We start from the raw sequence: 22,449 nt of genomic DNA on the forward strand, positions 1-22,449 counted from the left end.
TGGCGCGCCCTTGCTTCGCAGCCGCAGAAACCTCAGCCCGGCCGGCACTCGCCGGGGGCGGGCGAGGGGTGCTGCCCAGCAGCCCTGGTGACCACGTGCGCCAGGGCAGAAGCCAGGACCTGCGTCTCAGCCCGGGTCTCAGCCGGGAAGGGTCTGCGGAGGGCGTTCCGGAGGGCGGGGCCTGGATGCAGCTCCGCCAGCGCCCGGCAGGGGGCGTCTCAGACACGGCGCAGACCCATCCTGGCGGGTCCGGAAGGGGAAGGAGGGAGTCCGGAGACTGGGCGGTTCGGCGAGGGGCGGGGCCGGGGTCCCCGGGACGTGAGCGCGAGTGTGCGCGTGCGTGCTCAGCGGGCCGCGGGCCGGTGGCTCTTGGGGTACGCGCGTTTCCCCGGCAGTTCCTTGCCTGTGACCCCGTGTTCTTACCCAGACCCCGCGGTTACAGACCAGGCCTGTGTGTGCGGGTGGGATGCGAGGTGCGGGCTTGCCTCCCCATCGCCTCTGAGATGCCCCTAAATGCTGACCAGCTTAGCCTGAAGCACCTTTCTCGGGGACCTGGGCCAGTGTATGCTGCTGGCACACCACAGGCTGGACCTTGCCCTGGGGTGGGGGGTGCACCGGAGTCAGGAATGGGGGTACGGGGGGGGGCAGGCCTGGCTAGCTCTAGGTCTTCTGGAGGGCTGTTCACCGTGAGTGGCTGCTTTCATCCATCGCGTACATCCCTTTTGCAGAGGCTGCACTTTGCTGCCAGTGTCAGGAGAGGAAGGAGAGTTTCGAAATCAGGGCCAGCCCCTCCACCCACACCGGAACCAGGGTGCAGGCCTCCTCCGTTGGTTGAGCTCCGGTGTCCTTACCCTGGCCTTAGCCTGGGTTTTGGTGAGGCAGTGGCCAGGCTTGGCCAAGGCTGACCTTCTGGTTTCAGTCTCCCTATTTAAAAAATGACCAGATAGTTTGATGTAGATGTTTGAGCTGCGTCTCTGGGCTGGGAGGCCCTAGTTGCCATTTTCACCCTGCCCTCTCACTGTGGCCAGGTGGCTCCTGTGCTCTCTGGGATCACTTTGCTACCCTACGCTGTGGTGTCATCAGGTCATTGTAATGTCCTTGGGTCTAGGACAGCTTAAAGGCCTCTGAATGTCCAGAACTCTAAAATCAGTCCCTGCCGGCTGCCTCTGCTGCAGCCTTCTCTAGCCTCCATCTTCCTTAAAAGAGGCTACCCTGTCTCCAAGCCCTCTTCACCCCAAATCTAACGGGACTGTCTCAGGCCCAGCCTCTCCTGATTTCTGCGGCCTTGGACATAACTCCCCCCCCCCCAGCCCTTGACTCCTAATTCCACTGTCTTCTCAACCCTTTCCCGGGGCCCCTGTTGTCCCTCCCCGACTCCCAGTCTGGCTTCTCCCAGCTGAAAGCCTGTCTGTTCCCACTGTCACCCTGATGCCACCTCCAGGACCACATTTCAGCTCCCTCTGGGACACCTTTGTGCCTGATGTCCCATGCAATCCATCAGCAGTTTCCAAACCAGATGCAGCCACATTCACCCTCTTCCCTTCCGGCCAGCTCTGCTCCCTGGCTGTCGTGACTCTGAGTGATAGCACAGGCCTCCTGCTGTGCCATTTTGGACTCCCACTTCTGTCTCGTCCCCAGGTCCCGCCCATTCCCACTGGGCCACGTTCTTCCCATCTGACCCCTTTGCATCTCTTCCTTTACCACCACCATCATTATGACATCTCTTCCCTGGACAGAATCAGTGGCCCTTCACCTGTCTCCCTGCCTCCTGTCCTTCACCTCCTTCCACACGTCCTGCCTGTGGTAACAAGCAACTTGTTCTACAGCCAGCTCTCATCATGCAGCCCCGGTCCAGAGCCTGCAAGGACTCCCCAGAGCCTATCCAGGTTCGGGCTGCATCTCCATTGCCATCTTCGTCGTGCAGTCACTAAGTGCCCCTGGGCTCTGGGGTGGGTTCAGCCTGCATTCAGGGCCTCCCAGGCCTGGCTCCTTCCCACAGTGCTCCTGCCAACCTGAGCCACTCCTGACTGCCGGGCCCTTCCCTGCATCGGAAATGCATCCCCACCTCCTCCACCCCAGTGCTGGAGGCCCAGCTGAAAAGCCATTTCCTCAGAGGCTCCGTGGAGCTGAGTCCTTGCCAGCAGAGTCCTGCACGGAGCGGGCAGCAGCGACATCACCCGTGTGGGCCTGGACGGCAGGGACTTGGGGAAAAGAAAGTTGAACAGAGCCTCTGGGTACATGAGGCCTGGTGCTGGGGTATCCCTCAGGCTCAGGCTTCAGGGACCTCTACTGGAGGCTGCACAGCAAGGCCGGAGGTAAGACCAAAGCCAGAGAAGGCGAAGGCCAGAGACTGCGGTGTGGCCCCAAGGGCAGAGGTGCTCATCTGTCCACAGGGGTGTCCTCAGCATGGGTCCTGGAGGGCCAGGTGGGCTCGGTCGGTCCAAACATGACACCAGGCACCAAAGGGCAGGCACCTCCTCCTGCTTCCCTGGCAGTGGGCGGAAGACCCCTTCTGCTCCCACAGGGTAGGAGGGGCGGAGTGGGAGCCCCTCCCCGCCCCGGGGTGCTTGGGCCTGGGCTGGCCGTGGATGCCGGCTGTGGAGGTGGAGGGGATCTGGCACCACCAAGACCCTCTCCTCAGGCCCCAGCCCCGTGGAGACTGAAAATGACCATCGGGCACAAAAGAGTCTGACACAGCCAAGGAGTCAGGCACCATTTTTTATAAAAACGCGTATATCATTTTTCACTCTTTAAAATCACATTCAAAAATCGGCAAAGAGACGCCCCGGGGGGGTGGGGTGAGTAGATGGGAGTGGAGGGCCCGCTGACGCAGCCCCGGGGGAGAGGGCGCGACACCACACACGGCAGCGACTGGCATGAGGGGGCATGCTGCGGGCGAGGTGGCGCCCTGTGGGCAGTGGCACTGACGGGACACGGGGCTCTGGAGCTGGACGGCCGGGGGCACGCACGGAGCGGCCTGGCGTGGGGAGGGCTGCCCCACCCGGCCCCCTCTCACTGTGCTGCCCGGCCAGCCCAGGCCGGCCCCCTGTGGTCCTGGGCAGAAGAGGCCCTGCCCAGCCCAGGGAAGGGGGGCTCGGGGCCAGGCGAGGCCAGCATGGCACAATCCACAGGTGCCTTTTCTGTGGTCCCTGAGCCTGGGCGCTTGGGGTGGGAAGAAGAGGGGGCTTCGGTGAGGGCAGCAGCAGCCGCTGCCAACACCACCCTCCTGGCCAAGCCCCACGGTGTCCAGGGAAGGTGGGAACGGGGGACCCTTCCCAAGAAAGGGTGCAGGAGCCTAAGTCACGCGGGAGGCCCTGGGGTCAGGGAGACAATGGGCCCCCTTGTCTACCGACTAGCTGGAGGGCAGGTCAGTGCAGGGCTGTGTCCCTGTTACAGGAGGGGCCGCGGTGGGAAAATTCAAGTAGCATCCCTGCCCTGCGGCCTCCCCTGGGCTGGGGAATGCCGGGCCACCCAGCTGGGCTGTGGGCACAGAGCTGGAGGTGGCCCAACTCCACGTGGCACCATCCCTGGGGAAGGGGCAGGAGGGCCGCTGGGGGCGGCTGCTCTCCCTGCACGGGAAGACACCGGGGGTGGGTGGCCCCTGGGGGCGGGGCCGAGGGTGGCTGGACAGTGGCTGGGTGGGCGGCAGCGGGAGCCAAGGCAAGCAGGCCCCTCCCTGGGGGCTGGGCCAGGCTGGGGCCACAGGAAATCACAATAATTACAAAATAAAACCTTTTCCGCTTGGCGGGAAAACAAATAATAAAAATTCAACAAAATAAATTAGAGGTTTATAAAAGGCGGGCGGGCAGGAGGGCGGCCGGGCGGGTGGCGGCAGCAGGTCAGAGGCCGTTGGCGCTGCCGCGCTGCACCAGCGGCACCTTGCTCAGCTCCACGACAGGCGAGCGCGGCTTGTTCTTCATCTTGGGCACCCGCTGCACCAGCTGCTGGGCCTCGCGGTAGGCGTCACGCAGCTCCTTCTTCCACTGCACCAGCTCGGGGTCGCTCTGCACACACCCCGAGGTCTGTCAGGGGGGGCCCGAAGGCCACTCTGTCCCCTCCCCTGCCCACCGCCCCGGGCCCCCACTCACGTCGCACTGCAGGACGAACTGCTTGCCGCCGCGGATCTTGAGGAGGAGGCACTTTCGCTCCTTGATCTGTGTCTCCTCCACCGACTGGATCTCCTCCATGGTCAGCAGGCTCTGCTGCAGGGCGGGGAGTGGGCGGTGAGGGCGCGGGACAGGCCCCGCCAGCCGCCAACCCCAGGGGCTCCCGGCCCCGGCCCGCTCCTTACCGGGGCCTCGCCCTCGCCCCGCCACTCGAGCCGGTTGGGGAACAGGTAGAAGTACCGCCGCTGCCACTGGGTCAGGAAGGGGTTGCCCATCTTGGACATGTAGCCGTGCATGATGCAGTCCTTGCCCAGGGCGTAGTCTGATGCAAGAGAGTAAGAGAGGGGGACTCAGCCGGGCCCGCTCCGCCCGGGTTTGAATCCTGGGTCGGCTGCTCTCTGGCTGTGACCTTTGCTGAAACCTGAGCCTGTTTCCGATCTTTAAGGTGGGCACTGGGCGCCCACAGCAGCCGCCGACCCTCACCTTCCTCGTGGCCCAGCTGCTTGTTTTTGGTTTTCTTGCGGGCCTCCAGCCGGTCCGTCTCAGCGTTGATGGTGTCGAAGACAGTCTCTGCCACCTCCTGCTGCCACCGCTCCGAGATGGTGAGGGGGAAGTTGCGGTAGAGCTCCTGGTCGCTGTCCAGTAACTTCACCGCAGGGCCAGGGAAGAGACATCCATCGGCCACAGGCCTGCCTGGCCGCAGGGCCCCAGGGCAGGGTGGTCTGGTCCAACTGCCGCCCCCAGGGATGTTTGGGGAGGAGAAGCCTGAGGCCCAACAGGCAGACGGGGCTGGCATGGGGGTCTCACAGGGCAGAGGAGGGAGGAGGATGCCAGCCGGGCTGGGCTTAGAGCTCAGGGCTGAGAGGCCAGGCAAGGCCCAGTACCTTGATTCCTTTTGTGTCCTCCTCATCAAAGGAGCCAATGTCGAAGGCGTCTGCCGCATTCACCTCCCCTCGTGGGGGCATTAGCGGGGGAGGGTACTGCAGCAGAACAGGGGCTGAGCATCAGCTCGGGGCAGGGGCTACAGAGGGCCCCACCCGGCCCCGGCCCCGGCCCCCAGGCTGTTACCTTCTGCAGGAAGACCATCTGCCAGTCCAGGGAACGGAAGAAGGGGCTCTCCTTCACTTCCTGGGCCCTGCAGGGAGAGCGGGTCATCGGGGCTTGGCACCACCCAGGCCAGGGGGCAAAGCCTGGGCTGTGGGGCAGGTGGCCCAGGTTAACTCCTGGTTCAGCCACTCTCTGGCTCTGCGACCTTGGGCAAGTCCTTTAAACCTTATCCGGTTTCCCCATCTCTAAAACGGGGAGAACAGCAGTTCCCACATCGTAGGGCTGCCGTGAGTTTTAATATTGTGAATCTTGCAACATCATGCCCAGCGCTTAGTGTATGTTTAATAAACATAAAAGGCTGCTGCCCTCATCATCTGTGTTACAAGGCCCCTCGGGAAGCTGGTCCACACCCACCTCCAGCAGCTGCACCGCAGGCAGCCCTCCCCCTGAGAACACTGGGCAGGGCTGGCCACGCCCCAGCTTGTGAACTCTTCAAAGGAGGCTGGGACCATGGACGAGGCTCCAGTGACAGGACACAGGCCTTGTCTTCTTAGGGGCACAGGCAGAGGCTTGGGCAGACTGGCCCAGCAGCCCACTGCAGAGGCCTAGACACAGCAGCGTGGACACCACCCAGGGCCCAGCAGGGAGGGAAGGCCTGGGACAATGGCCCTGGTCTCAGGCACTCACCCTCGGCCCAGGCAGCCTAGCCTCCTGTTGACGTCTCTCTGTAGCAGCCCCTCCAGCAAGGAGCGGAGCTCAGGGGAAAAGGAGTCGGGCAGCTCCACAGCCTGCAGGGAGGAGTAGGGGGACGTTGGCAGAGGCCCGGGCCCCATCCCAGCTCTGGGGCTCCTGAGGCTGCTTGGGGCAGGGGCAGGAGGGTCCAGGCCCCCAGCAGAGGGAGAGCTTCCTAACTGGCCCCTAGCAGGCATCTCTGCTCTGACGACAGAGAGACGAGAGCCTACAGGGAAGGAGGCCAGAGTGGGGTTAAGCGGCTGGAGATGGCTGCTGGCGGGTGAGACCCTGATGCCCGCAGGAGACTCCAGCCTCACTGTGGCCCCCCGTGGACTCCGCCCAGCCTCCCCGGGCTGGGACCCTCCACGCACCATGGTCAATGTCATTCTGTCGATCTCATGCTTGTCTTTGGTCTTGTGCTGCCGGAAAGGGCTATGCCTGGGCAAGAAAGGCCGAAGTCCAAGGTCAGAGGACGGGAATGGGGAAACTGAGGCAGGCAGCATGGACGATCCTTGCCGGCCCGGGGAAGAGCCTGTCTCTGTCCCGCCACCCCCCACCCCCGCTCCGCTCTGGCTGGCCTGGGGAAGAGCCTGTCTCTGTCCCGCCCCCCCCACCGCCCCGGGACAGCCGCTCACCCTCGCAGCAGCTTGAAGAGCATGCAGCCCAGCGAGAACCAGTCGGCGCTGCTATCGTAGGCCACGCCCTTCTGCAGAACCTCGGGGGCCATGTACCCGTGGGTGCCCCTGTGGGAGCGAGGAGGCCATGAGTGGGTCTGGTGGAGGGTGCAGGAAGGGAGAGGGGGCTGGGGCACTCACACGCTGGCGTGGGGCTTCTTCTTGGAAAAGTCGCAGGCCAGGCCCAGGTCTGAGATGCGCACGTGGCCATGCTCGTCCAGCAGGATGTTGGCCGGCTGTGGAGGAAGCCCAGTGAGCCGTCCCCCGAGCAGCTCAGGACAGGGCCCGGCCGGGCAAGACGCCAGCTGGGGCGCTGTCTTTGCTCTAGAGGGTATGGGTGTCCAGGGACAGGGCCCTGGGTCGGGGGCGCGCAGGCGAGGAGCCGGGCCGGGCCTGTCTTGGGAACGGGGGCAGCCCGTGCTGGGAGGAGGGCGGGGCGCCTCACCTTCAGGTCCCGGTAGACGACAAAGCGGTTGTGCATGTGCTCCAGACCCAGGATGATCTCGGCCGCGTAGAAGCGCATGTCGGCCTCAGAGAAGACCCCGTGCTGGGACAGGTGGTAGTGCAGGTCCCCGCCTGAGGGAAGCAGCCGAGCAGGGGGGTGCTCAGCTCCCACCCCGGCCCCCAGCCCCGAGGTCCACCTGGGGCCAGGCCGGGCACTCACCGTTCATGAGATCCAGGATGAAGCTGAGCTTGTCTGGCGTGTGGAACGCGTACGACATGCAGACGATGAACGGGCAGTCCTAGGAAGGGGTGGGAGAGGAGGTCAGCAGAAGCTGTGCCAGGTTCGGAGCCAAAGGCTGAGCTGGTGGCCAGCTGCCCGCTCACCCCGGTGCTGACGAGGGAGAGCATGATGCGCTCGTTCAGGGCCAGTGTCTCCCCTTGCTTCATCTTGATGCGCTTCTTGTCCAGACACTTCATGGCATACCTGCAGGGGAGGGGCTGGTTGGTCAGGCTGTCTGCTGGCACCTGCAGTGCAGGGCCCCAGGGGTGAGGTGGGGTGGGCAGTCCTCAGGGCCCTGTGGGGAAGACTAGACACCACGACAAGCGTATGACACACAGAGACAGAGGGAGGGCAGAAGTGCTGGTGGGCCGGGGCTCCAGGGGCCACGGCAGGTAACAGAGCAAGAACCGTGTGTGGCCCTCGGCGGACACCTGCCCATTCAGGGCACCCCTCCGTGGCCCTCCTCTCCCTCAGGCATGCCACCAAGTGCTCACATCTTGCCCGTGTCGGCCTTCCGGCACCCGTAGACCTCGCCGAAGCCCCCTCGCCCGATGATACGGTGCACGCTGAAGTCGTTCATGGTCAGCTGCGGGGACGGCAGCAACGGGGTCACTGCAGGATGCCTGGGCCCCGCCCTGGGGCCACCGTCGCCATGTGCTTCCCTGCCTTGAGCTGTCCCCGCTGGGCTCCTGCACCAACCCCACAGCCAGCCCCTGGGCGTTGAAGGGTCGACTCCCCTGGCCTCCCCGGCCCTGGCCCAGCCCTGGGGCCCGGGTCCCTGGGGAGGGGCAGCAGGGAGGGGGCTCTCCACGCCCACCCAGCCCACTCACATGGATGTTGAGCTCCACATTCTTCCACTGGCAAAATCGTGTGAATTTATCGCTGCGAGAGAAGAAACCAGGCTCAGTTGAGCCTTAGAAAGTGAGTGAAATGATGCTGGGGTGAGCCGGCCTCACCCACTACCATCCCCTGGACTCCCGAGCCGCAGTGCCCTCTTCTGGGGTTGCCCAGGAAGACTGCCAGCCCGAGCTGCCCCCAGCCCCCACAATGCTGGCGCTGCTGTCTGTCTGTGGGTTCCTGCTGGGATGAGATAAGCTTAGAGGTGAGGTCTTCCAGTCTGACCCCAACTTCCTGCTACCACATCCACAACAATGCTCACCCCATCCCTGCTTGCATACTTCCAGGGACACACCACTCATTCCCTGTGAAGCCCCCACTCCACGACTAAGCAGCTGGGACATTAAGAAAGCTGTTCCCTGCGTGGAGCTGAAATCTCCCTACAACTCCCATGCACCGTGAAGGCCACCCTGGGCAGCGGGGTGGCAGTGTGTCCTCTCGGGCCCATCCCTACCACCAGCCTGATGCTTCTCAACCCCGACGGGCCCAGCAAGGGGCTAGACAGTCCATGGGAGGGAAGATGCGTGGGTGGTCCCTCGCTCCCTTTCGACCCTCCCTGGACAGGCTTGGAGGTGCCTGGGGCGGGAGTGTCGGGGAGTGTCGGGGAGGTGACGACCTCTTAGGAGCCCCTGCGCTGGCGTGTAGACAGCCCCAGGGGCCCGCGCGTTGGGGACTAAAGCAGGCTGGCTTCTCTCCTCCGCGCCATCCACGCCCCTTCTCAGAGCGGCCCTTCCCCACCTTCTGCTGCCGCTCACAGCCCGCTCTCACCTCTCAATGAATTTCTGGAACACATCTCCTCGGAGGTTCTGACAGATCTCTTCGATGTATGGCTACAGGAGGAAGCGGGAGGTTGGTGGCTGAGCCAGAGTGGGAGCTGACCAGGCTCTGGGACCTGTGCTGCCCAAGGGGGACCCCGGCCGGGCTGGGCAGCAGCGGGGAAAAGGCCAGCACACACCTGGAAGAGATCCGGAGGCACCTGCTTCTTCGCCAGATGGCCCTGGACGTGCTCGATGGCGCTTTTCGAGAAGGGCTGGGGAAGACAGAGGTGTGTTCGTTCTCCACGGGGCCACCCCTCCCGTCCCCACGCCCCTGCCAGCACGCGGGCCCGGGCACTCACGTGTGAGCAGGCCAGCAGCTCCTTCATGATGTACGTGTCAAAGATCTCCCGGCTGCAGGCCAGGCGCTCCTCCTCTGTCTCCAGCTTCTCGTATTTCTTGATCTAGAGGACAAGATCCCCACAGGTGAGCTTTGGCCCAGCGGGGCGCGGGGGTGTCTTACAGATTCAGCGAAAGCAGCCCCAGCCCTGCCCCTTTCTCCATGCGCAGCAGGGCCAGGCTAGCCCAGCCTCACCCCCTCGTAGAACTCCACCAAGGGCTTGGCCTCCTCCAGGTGCTTCAGGCAGAAGTCTCGGAAGAGCAGGTACCCTGAAAGCAAGCATCGTGCATCACGCCGAGCCACACACCCCGCAGAGCCCTGCCCATCATGGAGGGTGGGGTGGGCTTGGGGCTTCCTGGGCAGAACTGGCCGAGGAGGTGGCAGAGGTGATCTCTGCCCCAGGCAGAGGCTGGGCAAGGTGGCCTCGGAGGCTGTCGCCAACCAAAGATTCTTGGATTCGGGGTCGGGGCGCCTGCATCTCTACCCCTCTCAGAATCTGCTTCCTCAGATGATGGCTAGAAAGTGACAGATGCCCTGGTGAGGCAGAGGTGGGGAGTAGACTCTGGCGCCCGGGTCCCCCACCCTCTCACTGCAGTCTGGGGCCTGTAGCTCCTCAAGGAGGGCGACACACCCACCGGTCAGGCTGTGCAGGGTCAGTGAGGTCCACCCAGCCCAGGCCAGGGCTGCTGCGTGGGGGCAGGAAGGCAGCCTCCGGGTGGGGGCGGGGGGGTGTCCCTCTCCCTGGGCCTTACACCCCCCTCTGTCATCTGGCTGATTTTCACAGCAGCCATGAGAAACAGGAAGACAGGGAGGGCAGGTCCAGCTGGGGAAACGGAGGCTCAGGGAGACCTGTCAGGCAGGCGGTGTGCGGCAGCATGGGTAGAACTCAGGGCCCTTCTGTCCAGTGGCAGGTCCTGGGAAGGACAGGCCAGAGAGCGTGGCCTTGGTGCAGGGGGCCTCACAGGGCATGGGCCTCTGGGGAAGGGAAGAGGTGAGACGGGCTGCAGGAAGGGCTCACGGGAGACCTTGCGTGGGCTAGGCCTCATCCTCCCCAGGGATGGGGGCCGGAAGCCTGGCCCCAGAGCAGCCCTGGAGGGCAAAGCAGAAGGAAGGGTGGTCTCTACTCCCTCCAGCCCAACACGCGTGACCAGGCTCGAGCTGGGTGACTTTCCACACCTCTTGGGGGCACCGTCCCCACTGCCTGGGCACCTCCACCTCTGCCAGAGCTCGCGGCCAGCACTTCTGGTAAGGGCAGACTGGCCTTTCGAGAGTGTGCCTTTAGTAACTTGTGACCAGGGCTTCCCATGGGCCAGGGGCTTTCACTGCCACCGCCTCACCTGGCCCTCCAACAGTCTTCGGCAGCGGGGCTCCTGAGTCCTAGCTCCCAGGTGAGACTCAGAGAGGTGAAGCAATGTGCCAGGTCACACAGCACAGGCAGGGGACCCACACGGCGTGCTTCCCGACACGCTGACTCGCTAAGCCTGACCTCCAACGCCCCGATCCTGCCAGGCCGGGCCACTCCCATTTCAGAGCCGGAGCTGTGTGTGGCCGGAGCCTGCTTCCCTGTGCCCCGCCTCACCCTTCCCTGTGTGCCAGGTCCGTGGGGTGGACCCACGAAGCCTCTAAGACACGGGCACCGAGGACGAGGAACGGAGGGGCCGGCCAAAGCAGGCTGCTCACAAAGAAGGCCCGTGGGGGTGGCGGGGGGGGGCGGGGGCGACCACAGCCTGGCGGCGCCACAGGAAGGGCCCCGCCCCTTCCTGTCAGTCCTACCAACGGCCCGAGCAGCTGTGCCTGCACCAAGGGGAAGCTGCGACTCTCAAAAACAAACCCCAAAGGAGGAACTTCCCTGGCGGCCCTGGGAGACTGCGGGCCCCGCCCCTTCAGGGGGCTCCGGGGCTGACGGCCAGGGGCTGGGAGGGCACTACGTCACCGCCCTGCCTGCTGTCACCGGGGGAGGCGGGGGGCTCGCTGGCTGCCCTGCCCCCTGCCCCGGTGGTTGGGAGGCCAAACCTCCTGGGAGAGGGGAGCACAGCCCAGTCGGCTGGGATGGGGGCAGGAAGGCGGCCCCGGCGTCATCCTGCCCACACCCCCCCAGGCCTGGGCAGCAGGACAAGTGGCAGAAGCCCCAGGGCCGGCAGAGCCCCCACCGTACTCACCCAGCTTCTGGGAGAAGACCTTCTCAAAGGTCACCTCGCCCCGGTCCTCCAGGTACTTCTGCATGACGCTGCGGATGCTGAAAGACACAGGGGCCGGGGTGACCTGGAGCCCCCAAGGCTCCTGTCAGGCCTGCTGGCCCTGCTTCCCTGGAAGGTCGCTGCTTCCTCTCCCAGAATCCAGAGTGGAGGGCACTGCTGGTGGGTGTCATCGCTCCCTCCAAGAAGGCAGCCACCCCTGTTGGACCTGACCGTGGCCACACCAGAGGGACCTGAGCAATGCTGTGCCTGCCTACCAAGGCTCTGTCCCCCACAGCTAGGGTGACCAGCAGGTGGTTGCTCAGAAGCCTGGTCCCAGCGCTGCCTTGGCTGGCTTTAGGAACTTGGCCAAACCTCAAAAGCCAGGACTCACCCATCAGCAAATGATGGGTCACGAAAATATGGCCCATCCCGACAATGGGATACTACTTGGCCAGGAAATGGAGTGAAGTGCTGGTGTGCGTGTGCGCACGGTATGGATAAACCTAAGAGGATTCTGCTACGTGAACGGACAGTCACAAAAGGCCACATGTTATATGATTCCATTTATACCACCTGTCCAGAACAGGCAAGTCTACAGACAGAAAGCAGGCTAGTGAGTGTCAGGCTGGAGAAGAAAAGGGGAATAACTTCTAATGGGCACAGGGTTTCTTTATAAGGTGATGGAAATGTTCTGGAATCAGGCAGTGGTGAAGGTTGCACAACACAGTAAATGTGTTGAATTGTACACTTTAACATGATGAATTTTATGTTATGTGAATTATATCTCAATATTGAAAAAGAAAAGCCAAGCCTCAGCTCCCGTGTCCCTGATACCCGAAGTAAAACCCCCTGCCCCTGGGTCGCCTGGGAGGGCAGCAGAGCAGAGGCCACTGTTGTGACCACGGAAGCCCAAGCCCACACTCCCCGCCCCCGGCTATCTCCCCCCACTGCCGAGTGCTGTCTGGGAAAGCCACACCTGGCCACGCTTCACGCCTCAGTCACCTCTTGCTGTCCCTTCCTCTCCTTTCCTGGGCCACCTGCAGTCCCACCCTGCCAACCAGCTGTGGTCCCATTTGGACCTCACTAGCCTGGGTTCCAGCTGCCCATACGGAGGGCCGTGCTGGGCAGTCACACCTGAGCCTGTACGATGCTCACAGGCCTCAGGATACATGGGGCTGCCAGCAGGCCATGGATGAAGAGGACTCTGTGTGCCCACCTCTCTGTATCCCCGTACCCCTGTTGGAGCCCAGCACAGGGTCCTGCTGCCCATCACCTAGTGGAAGGTGCCATGCAACCCTGCCCCCCCCAGGCAGGCCCTCCCAGTCCTGCACTGGTGGTTCTGTGACATTAGACAGCATGAGACAAAGCCTGAGTGGGGCCCTGTCATCTGGAGGAGACTCAGACAGGAAAGAATGTTCTGGGTCATTGGGAGAGGCCGTGTGGAGAAGGCAGAACCTCACTGGGTTCCTCAAATGCAAACAGGATGTCATAGGTGACAAAGTCCAGGGCAGGTGGGTGGGCATGGGGGCAGGCAGGGAAGACCCAGCCAGGGATGAGCCACGGGGCAGGGCGGAGGCTCAGCAGACAACACTTGGGAAGCTCGGTCCAGGGCGGCGGGTGAGCGGGCAGACTCTGCTGGGGGTAGGTACCACAGGAGAAAGCCCAGGTAGCTGATGACACTGGGCCAGGAAGGAGGGGAAGAAACAAGGTGGGGTAGGAGCAGGCTCATCTGTTGGATGGATGGATGGAAGGACAGAAGAAGAGCTGACGAGGCCAGCTGGGGGTCTTGAGGCCCCGGGCCCCATCAGAGAGGGGGCCTGAGGAGAGAAGGCTCCAGGCAGGGCCAGTGCAGCCAGCAGACGCCGCCCAACCCCTGGCCTGGGCTCGCAGGTGGGGCGACTCCTGCCCTGTCCTGCTCAGCACTTTCCTTCTCAGGTGGTCTGGGTGGAGGCCCAGGCCTTCCCGGGCCCTCGTCCGCATTCGGGCCACGCAAGACAACATGGGAGCGTGCAGAGCCGGCGTGAGCAGTCCTGGAGCTGTGACCCCTCCCCCCAGACGCTCAGAGATGCCGTGACCTCCTCCGAAAACTGTCTCCAACAGGAAGAAGGGTGCCGATGACCTGGACAGCCCTCCTGTGTCGCCATCCTGTGACTCCAGCCGACAAGGGAAGAGCCCCAGCTGAGGGCCAACGGCCCAGTGGCCCTGAACTACCACGTCAGAGCCGGTTCCCTCCCAGAAAGTGAGGACGCCCTCCACAACCACGGGACTCCAAGGCCGGGACGTGGCCCTCAGCCACGCTGGGGGCCCTCTCCCCTCCTGGGGGCCACACACCTGCCCGCGTCCACCAGCCACCGTCAAGGACACATCTCCCTGGCCCCGTGGGACTCCCAGGGACTCAGGAGGTGAGACCAGCCCCCAAGTCCCTCATGCACTTCACACACATCAGAAGCTAAAAAATCTGTGACACTGAGCAAGACACAGCCCCCACCCTGGGGCCTGCGGACTGGAGACAGGGAGCCCAGGGAGTCTGTGGGGCGCATTCTGCGCCGATCTCTCAGGGCTCCCAGCTCTGCGAGGGACAGCTTGGGGCCTCCCGTTCGGACAGGGAAACAGGCCGGGGGGTGTGCTGGGTGAAGCACAGCGGGGTGGGCCCAGTCCAAGGTAGCGAAGGCTTGGCAGGGTCACGAGACCAGGCAGCCGGGAGGTAGGGGTGTGGAGCCCGGGGACCCTGCGAGGGTCAGATTTCTCCTGGGAGGTGGACAAAGCAATAAAGAGGGAAGAAATATCACAAGATGTCGATCTTCCATGGGGCTGGATAGTCAGAGGGAATGTCCAGACAGGCAGATGCAGGTGACAGGCAGGGTGACTCCGGCCTGTCAGATGACCCTACGGGGCAGCTGGGCATAGCCCCTGCAGTAGTCACTGGGAAGCCCCTGCCCCTGAACCAGCAAGACTGGCGCCAGCTTAGCCAAGACGGCGCGATGGGAATGCCCAGCCCAGAGCAGTGCCGCCACTTCCCGCCGCGGGCTCGTGGGCTGGACGTGCAAAGGCCGGGAAACACGCTCGCAGAGGGCCTGCCCGCGAGAGAGCGGAGCCGCCAGCTCCTCTCCAGGCATGGCACCCGGCGCGGGCCTTCTGCCCTCCTGGGGGCTCTGCCACCGGCTCGGCCCAGGGCGCGGAGGAAAGGCCCGGGCTCCGTGCTGCTCAGTGGCCAGACCCTGCCTCCCTCGGAAGGCTGCACAGGGTGGATGGCCACAGCATTCTTCCCAGCCCGCAGCACTTCCACTTTCTTCCTTAAAAAGAAAAAATGTTTTCTAAATAAAATAAACACACCCCCCCAACCAAACACGAGGTCAGACTCGGCGGAGTCCTTGAAGGAGAGGCCCCCAAGGCTGCAACGTTAGGGTTTCCTGTCCATTCCCACAGGGCTGGAGCCCAGGGAGCTGGCAGGTTAGACAAGTGTGTTATGGGGGATGCTCCCGCCAGGGTGGCAAGTACAGGCTGGCACAGGAGGCGGTGGCGGCCTCCTGGGCTGGGTCACCTTCATCTCCTACCCCCTCTCCCTGATACTGGCGGAGTCTGAGTGGCGAAGGCCCCAGAGCAGCATTCCTGTCCCCGCCCAGGTCAACAACTCTGATATCCAGGAGCACGTGGTCCCCAGATGGACTCCAGGTTGTCCAGAGAGCCCAGTATCTGCACCCTCCTCGCCCCAGCCCCACCCCCAGCCCCCGAAGGACCCAGCCCCTCCAGGGAACGGCCTCAGTGGCCTTAGTTGCTGCAGTCGGACCGGTACCCAGGCCTGGGCTCCAAATGGCCCTCCCCACCTCCCTCCCTGAGGCCAGGCCAAGTCACAGACTTTAAATGTCCAGTTTCCCCACTTGTAAAATGAGGATGTCAACATATGCTGAATTGCCAACACTGAGCTGGCCACTGAAAAAGGCGGAGAGGACACAGCAAGAGAACGCAGCCCTGCTGCGAGGGCCGTCAGCTCCCTCCCTCTCCTGAAGGGAGCCCTCCTGCTGGAACCCCCAGCAAGCGCCTCCTTCTGGAATGTGACCAGAAGCCACCCGGTCTTGCTGGGGTCTCAGCCCCACACCTGCTGTGTCCTCAGAGGGTGGGGCTCTGACTGGCAAGCCTGCCCCGCGGCTGGGCCCATGAGCACCCCACCCCCGAACCTGAGCCTGAGCGGCTGCCACTCCACTCTGCTCACAGACCAGCCTCAGGCACTCGTGCCGCACAGTCTGGGGGCCCCAGTGGGCAGAGCCCGATACCTGCCCTGCCAAAGGAGCAAGGGCGCCCTGGCAGGAGCTGCCCGGCCCCGCTGCCCGACAGCCAGGGCTGCTCACTCTGGCTCCAGCTGCTCTGAGGAGCAGGCCCAGCCTGACACCAGGGGAGAGGGCACTTCCGCCCTCCCAGCCCAGAGCGCGGGCTGGGGTGATGGGACGGCAGGGAGGGGGTTAGGGCTGAAGGGGAGGACTTCCGGCTCCTTCCGGCACCACATGGTTCAAAGGGAAAGCTAAGTCCTTCACTCTGTGGTACACGGGCCTCACAGATGACACCCACTCGGGTCACAAACCGTAGCTTGTATGGACCGGGAGGGACCGCAGGGTCAGAAGCAAACACACTCATCTTGATGGTGAGGAAATCAAGGCCAGAAGAAGCTGAGTAGCTCACCCTGAGTCCCAACCAAGTTAGCGGCAAGAAAATGTCCAGCCCTCCCTGAGAAAGGGCCTCCCACCAGGCAAGGGCCTAGCCCAGCCTCTGCCGGAGAGCTGGGTGCAGAGTCCCAGGGGACCCCGGACTCTTGCCCTGCCCGCCTTGCCCTCCACCCACTGCCAGTGGCTGCGGGAGCCCATCAGGCTGGGGGCAGCCTTGGCCGGCACCTGGCCGGCCAAGGGCCATGGCTCCTGTGCTCCCGTGTGACAGGAATGCCAGAACCACGAAACCGAGGACGGTGCAAGCTGGCCCGGGGACTCCGGGCCTGGCGGGCATGGTGCAGCCACGCCGGGAACCGTCACGCTCTGGGAGGCGACGGCGGTTAAGCCAGCAGATCAGAGGCTGCAGCCGTGGCTGGGACGCTCCTCCGTGGCATTTCCAGGAAACCTGGCACCGAGGTGGCAGCAGCATGAGGAAGTCCCCTGGGGCTTCTTATCAATATTTCTCAGTGACTCTCCTTGGGGCTGACAACACCCTCTGAGCTCGAGGACAGGGCCACACATCAAATGGGGAAGACCAACCCAAACGGCCAACTCTGGAGCAAGTCCTGGGCCAGAGAAGAGAAAATGACAGCACGGGGCACCACACACGAGCCCACCACGAGTGTCCGCAGCGACCCAGGTTCCCCAGGGCACGGTGACCACAAAGTGACAGCTTGCAGGATGTGCGGGAAAAGGCACTCCGGCAGCCTTGTCACACATCACGACCTCTACACCCCGCAATTCACTGCTGCCATCACCTCAGAACAGCTTCCAGGGCTCCCTGCCCTGAAGCTCCCAGAAAGGGGGCCATCCCCGACCCCAAACCCAGAATGGCCTCCAGAGTCAGAGAACCCCCCGCTCAGAGAACAGAGCTGCTAACACATTCACACCTGAAAACCCACTTCTGAAACCCCGCTCTTTGGCCCGCGGAGACACTACCCTCCCTGTCAGCAGCGATGCAGAGAGGGCAGGTTATTGTTTTAGAAAAGGCTGCAGCCAAACGCCTCATTTTTCCTGTTTGAAACAGGTTAGTGAGAACTCGAGTGTGACTCTGTCTTATGTGTCCAGCAGAGGACACTGGCCCCTCGGGGCCACAGGAACAAAGGGCAGGTGTGCTGGAGGCTGTGCGCTCCTCAAAGACTCTCACGTGCTCGTGGCTTCTGCTGTCTGTTCTGAGGCGGGAGCGTGGTATCCTGGAAGCACCAGCCGTGTGCACGCAGACCCACCCCACCGGCCCCCTGGTGCTCGGCCCCCCTGCAGAGCCTCCCTGGGTGCCCGGGGCAGGCAGGAAACACCGCTGCAGAGCCTGCCTACACCTGATGTCACCGGGAGTTTACTACTAGGAATTAATCGTGCATTAATAGGACACGTTTTTCCCGGGTTGACAGAGCCCAGATTCCCCGACACGGATTCCAACCTGTCATGCTCACGCGCCCTTCAAATCCTTTTACTGAGGGAACAGCAGGCGGGCGAGCAACTTAATGGCAAAAATGTGAAACCCCATGATCTGGAAAGGAGAACAGATGGGAAAAGATGTCCCGGAGACCCATTCCTGGGGAACGCGGGGGCTTCAAAGGCCCAGAGGGAATGACTGCCCAAAAGAGGATCTTGTTTTGTGGGGGGAGGCGGGGGCGGAGAACGCTGCTACTGGAGTGGAAAGTTCTGGGTAAGGGATAAAGGCTGAAAACAGCAGGGTTTCTCCTGGTGATGCAGAACTGGAAGGAGAAGGAAGGGAGAAAACCACTCCCTGCACCTCTTCCCGCTCCACAAATCAAGGGCAGGAAGTCCTGGGAGCAAAGAGTTAACAGGAATGAAGAAGCAGCGGAGGAAGAGCTGCGGGTCTGGGAGACGGGGAAGCCAGAAAAGGGCAGGAAGGAGGAAATCCACGGTGGGGGAGGGACCAGGAAAGGAAGAGCCGAGAGAATGGGAGGCTGCAAGAGGCACCGGGCTCTGACATCTGCCGCTGGGGCTGCCACTGTCACCAGGGAAGGCAGGGACATCTCCTGGGACCGCCCAGGCCGGTCTCCTCCGCCAGGAGCCCAGAGATTAATTACACGAGGCCTCCGTGGTCACATGAAGCAAATGACGCTAATTGCAGGACTGCTGCCGCTGCCGGGAAAGCGAGACAGCGGCTCCTTCAGGGAGAGGCCCAGACCACAGACCCCGAGGGCCGAAGGAGCGGAGAGGTCACCAGTGAAGGGCAGCCCCTCGTTTTACCGAGGTGGAAACGGAGGCAGGCTGGGCCAGCATAAGGGACGTGCTGGTGCCCATGTGAGCTGGTACTGCGGTGGGATTAGAAGCCGGTCTCCTGATTCCAGCTGCACTGCTGCCTCCCTCCATGAGAAGTGCGAGAAATGGGTCTGTTTCCTCGGGTTCTATAGGGTGACAGAAGGGAAAGCCCGCGTGCCAACTGAGTGGCACTGTGCCCAACAGCTCCTGTTCCGCAGCGCTCAGAAGTCAGAGCTGTGATGGCAGCTCCAGCTCCCGGCCAAGCCACAACCTGGGCACCAGCCGCAGGGAGGCTGCCAAGAGGGACCACCCCACGATGGGAACGGCTCCAAATGGCACCTTGTCATAGACAAACCGCGGCCTTCGTCCCTGGCCCTGACCCCAGGCGTGGAGCCATCTCCTCCGTGCACTAGCTTTGCCACAGCAGCTCAGCTCTGTCCCAGCCGGCGGCGAGGGGCTGGGCCTTGATGGTGCCGGGGGCTGCCCTCGTGCTTCCGGGCCAGGGGTGCCAGCCGCCACATTCCACAAAACAAGCACCGGGCTGAGAGCAGAGGTACAGAGGGGTGTGTGGAAGAAATGATGCATAGCAGGAGTCCAGAGACCCCAAGTTCAAGTGCCACCTCGCCTCTGGGACCAAGTCTCTTCCCCTCTCCCAGCCTCAGTTGCTTCAACTATTAAGTGGGAAAATACCACCTGCCATGCCTGTTTCCCACAGTCGTGAAAAGGATAAAATGGAGTAAAAAGCACTTTGCAAACTAGGAAGTGCCAGGCAGACGTAAGATACAGTCATAATGATCTTCAGGGCAGGAGACCTCTGACACAGGGGGTGGGCGAAGCATAAAGCAAAGAGTGGCATATCCTCCGAGGCGGGAGGCCTGGATTCCTAGGCCCTTCCCCAGCCTCAGCTCACTAACAGTCACTGCTCCTCTAGTCCATCTCACAGGTGTGGGCAATCTGCCCAATGCGGTGCCGCCAGACGGTGACCCTACCTGAGAGCCCATGACACCTGGCTCTCAGTCTCCTGCTGTGTTCTCCTAAAACTCACAGCTCACCTGGTTTCAGACACTATACACAGTCCTGATGTTTCTTGAGCAACTACTACATGCAAGGCATGGCCTTGCCAACCTCACAGGTTAGTTTTTGGATCGACTGAGATGACAAAGTTCAAAAATAAATAATTATAATTTCCACCATTACTCCTATCACCACCATCAATATCACGGATGTAAAGGGGACAGGAAAAGAGGAACATCTTGTTGCTCACGGTTCTAACACCTGCAGAGCCAACCCAAGGCGGGGCCCCATCAGGAGCAATGCATTCTGGGGCGAGATTACCCAAACAGAGAGAGTTCCAGAAAAGGCCCCGCCTCATACTTTGCAGAAGTCCAACCTGCCAGAGGGTCTCGAGGCCAAGGCCACCAAGGAGAGCCGCTGTGAGACCCAGAGGGTGACTCCCCCATTTCCTCCCTCGTGGCTTTGTCATTTCTGAACTCATTTCTGTTCTAACTGTCGCCGCTCCCTGGACAGCCCGCAGCTGACAGTCAGTCTGGTTCCCGTTTTGAGAAATCTGATTGCAAATGTCTTAGAAAAAAAGGGCCCTAACGGCCTTTTCAAAACGCAGGCCAATTTTCCTCTCCCAGGCCTGGTGTTCAGTCAATCTGAAACCCAGAGAACGGGTCACAGAGGAGGGCACCAGAGACGTGGGCACCGTACCCCCTCCCCACCGCCGCAGCCTTGGGCCCTGCTTCAAACTCAGGATGCCACAGAGTCACAGTCCTTATTTCACACCATCCACATTTCACAGATGAGAAAACCGAGGCCCAGAAATGGGAAGGGACTTGCCCAAAGTCACATGATAAGACCAGGAGAGCTAGGACGGGCCCAGGCTCCTGGGCTGGCAGGGCACCAGCATGGCAACTCTTAGGCAGGGATGGAGGAGCTTCTGGGGCTGGCCTCACCACGCAGCATGAGAGATCGTGGTGGGCACATGGCTCCTGTAAATGCAGAATGGCCAGGCCCCCCTGGCTCAGGCCACAGTGGTGGACACAGTGTGGAACCAGAAGCCGGAAGCCCCGATCTGGTGGCCAGCCACCACCCTGGATGCCGGTGACACTGGGCAGGCCACTCACCTCTGGGCCTTCAGCTTCCCCACCTGTTCCATGGGGACAAAACCACACCTGACCTACCCGCCCATGGGCTGCTGTGAGGCTCAGGCAATGAGAAAATACTCTAGAAGCCGTAAAATGCTGGACAGCCTCAGCTATTGTCCGTATCCTGTCCACTCCTGTGCCCAAATCCTGAACAGATGAAACTTGGATATCAGGTGCAATGGTATCAGTTACCTCACAGAAAGGTGGCAGCTGTGGTCCAGCTGCTGCAGGGGTGCTGGGACGTCCCCTGGCAAACAGTACCCACGGGGCACCACAGGCGGGCCTCACCAGAGGAGGGATTCGAGGGGAGAGGGACTGAGGGATGTGGCGCACACCATACCCTGATCCCCACGCTACCCCGGCCCCCAAAGCACTCTCAATCCCCACCCCAGGCCGGTGACCCGCCAGAAGAATGGGGAAGATCCGGGAAGACTTGTCTGCCCCAAACCTCACAGAAGTGTCCACCCGAGGGGGACCAGGGGCGGGGGGGGGGGGTGTGGAACCCCAAGGCGGGGATGCCGAGAGTAGGGGCGGCGAAAGGATGGGCGATATAGTCAGGCCAGGTAGATGGGCAGGCAGAGGAGGGGACTCCACGGGACCCGGGGCCACCCGGAGGAGGAAAAAGGGGAGCACGGAGGCTCTGGGGGAGAAGGCAAGGGCGAGGGGCTGACGGAGAAGGGGGACAGGCGGAGTGTGTGAAGGGAAAGGCAGCAGAGTAGGGCAGGGGCACTGAGCGGGTCGGGGAGCCAGTGCAACTGGAAAGCCCCGGCGTTGGGGTGCTCCGGGTTCAGGTGCACAGGGCCTGGGGCGCAGGGGTCCGGTCAGGGCTGCGGGACGCGGAGAGCTGGCGGGGCAGAGGGGGTCTCGGGGCCAGTGCCCGGGTGGTCTGGGGCTGCGGGGTCGGGGCTCGGGGAGCGGGGCCGAGGGGCCGGCGGGCCGGGGCCGGCGCCCGCCTCACCTGGGCTCGGGCAGCAGAATCTTCTTGCTGGCGCGCGCGGCCGGCGTGGCCTTGCTCTTCTCCATGGCCATCAGGTAGCTCACATCGGCCAGCACCGCCTCCAGGTCCGCCATCTTGGCGGCGGCGGCGGCCTCTCCCGCCGCTCGGCTCCGCTCCGCTCGGCGCGCTCGGCCCGGCCCGGCCGCTCCGTCGGCCTCGGGCGCCGCCGCCTGCCTGGCCCCGCTGGGCGCCCGCGGCTCCGCTCGCCGCGGCTCACAGGCGGCGCCGCCCCATGGCGCCGGCTCAGGCCCGGCCCGGCTCGCTCGGCTCCCGCCGGGACTGCAGTCGGGCCGCCGCCGCCGCCGCCGTCGCCGCCGCCGTCGCCGCCGCCACCACCGCCGCCGCCGCCACCGCCGCCGCCCGCGCCCCGGAGCCGCCGCCGCCTCCGACCCCGCCTGCCGCGCACAGCGCCAGCGAGCCCGCGAGGGGCCGGGCGGGCGGGCGGGCGGCGGCGCCCCCTGGAGGCCGCGCGGGCTGGACCGAGCCTGACCCCCGCGGCACCAAGACCCCGCCTCAGCCCCCAACCAGGTCCTCCTCTCTCTGACCCCGACCCCCAGCCATGACTCTGACCTCAGACTTGGAACACGACAGGGACCCTGGCCAGAAGAAGACCCTAGACCCAGACCTTGACCACAACTCAGATCACAACTCGGATCCCAGGCTCCAAGACAGACCATGGCTGTGACCCCAGACTGCCATTGCAGAACGTGATCCCAGGGACTTGGATCTCCGACTGTAGCTATAACCCCTGACCCCTGACCTTGGACAGAGTCGGAAACCTGACGCCAGACCCGGATAACATTCCTGACCCCAGACTCCAAACAGGACCCCAGACCTAGACCTTGGACCACCACCTCAGACTCT

General features: G+C 63.2%; 1 protein-coding gene across 1 annotated transcript; it reads right to left on the reverse strand.

Annotated features, from left to right (window-relative positions):
• Positions 1-2,705: 2,705 nt before the first annotated feature.
• Positions 2,706-21,734, reverse strand: GRK2 (G protein-coupled receptor kinase 2). The gene is made up of 21 exons (XM_060158432.1): positions 21,547-21,734; positions 11,495-11,571; positions 9,531-9,604; positions 9,298-9,399; positions 9,136-9,210; positions 8,949-9,010; positions 8,114-8,165; positions 7,778-7,869; positions 7,388-7,487; positions 7,224-7,302; positions 7,005-7,135; positions 6,701-6,795; positions 6,521-6,628; positions 6,257-6,323; positions 5,841-5,941; positions 5,175-5,241; positions 4,991-5,086; positions 4,590-4,752; positions 4,292-4,428; positions 4,089-4,202; positions 2,706-4,004 (listed from the first exon to the last, which is right to left on the reverse strand). The coding sequence occupies exons 1-21, from the start codon at positions 21,657-21,659 to the stop codon at positions 3,840-3,842; spliced, it is 2,070 nt and encodes a 689-aa protein (XP_060014415.1). The 5' UTR covers positions 21,660-21,734; the 3' UTR covers positions 2,706-3,839.
• Positions 21,735-22,449: the final 715 nt, after the last annotated feature.

The sequence above is a fragment of the Lagenorhynchus albirostris genome, chromosome 9 (assembly GCF_949774975.1).
Source record: "Lagenorhynchus albirostris chromosome 9, mLagAlb1.1, whole genome shotgun sequence".
Classification (NCBI taxonomy): domain Eukaryota; kingdom Metazoa; phylum Chordata; class Mammalia; order Artiodactyla; family Delphinidae; genus Lagenorhynchus; species Lagenorhynchus albirostris.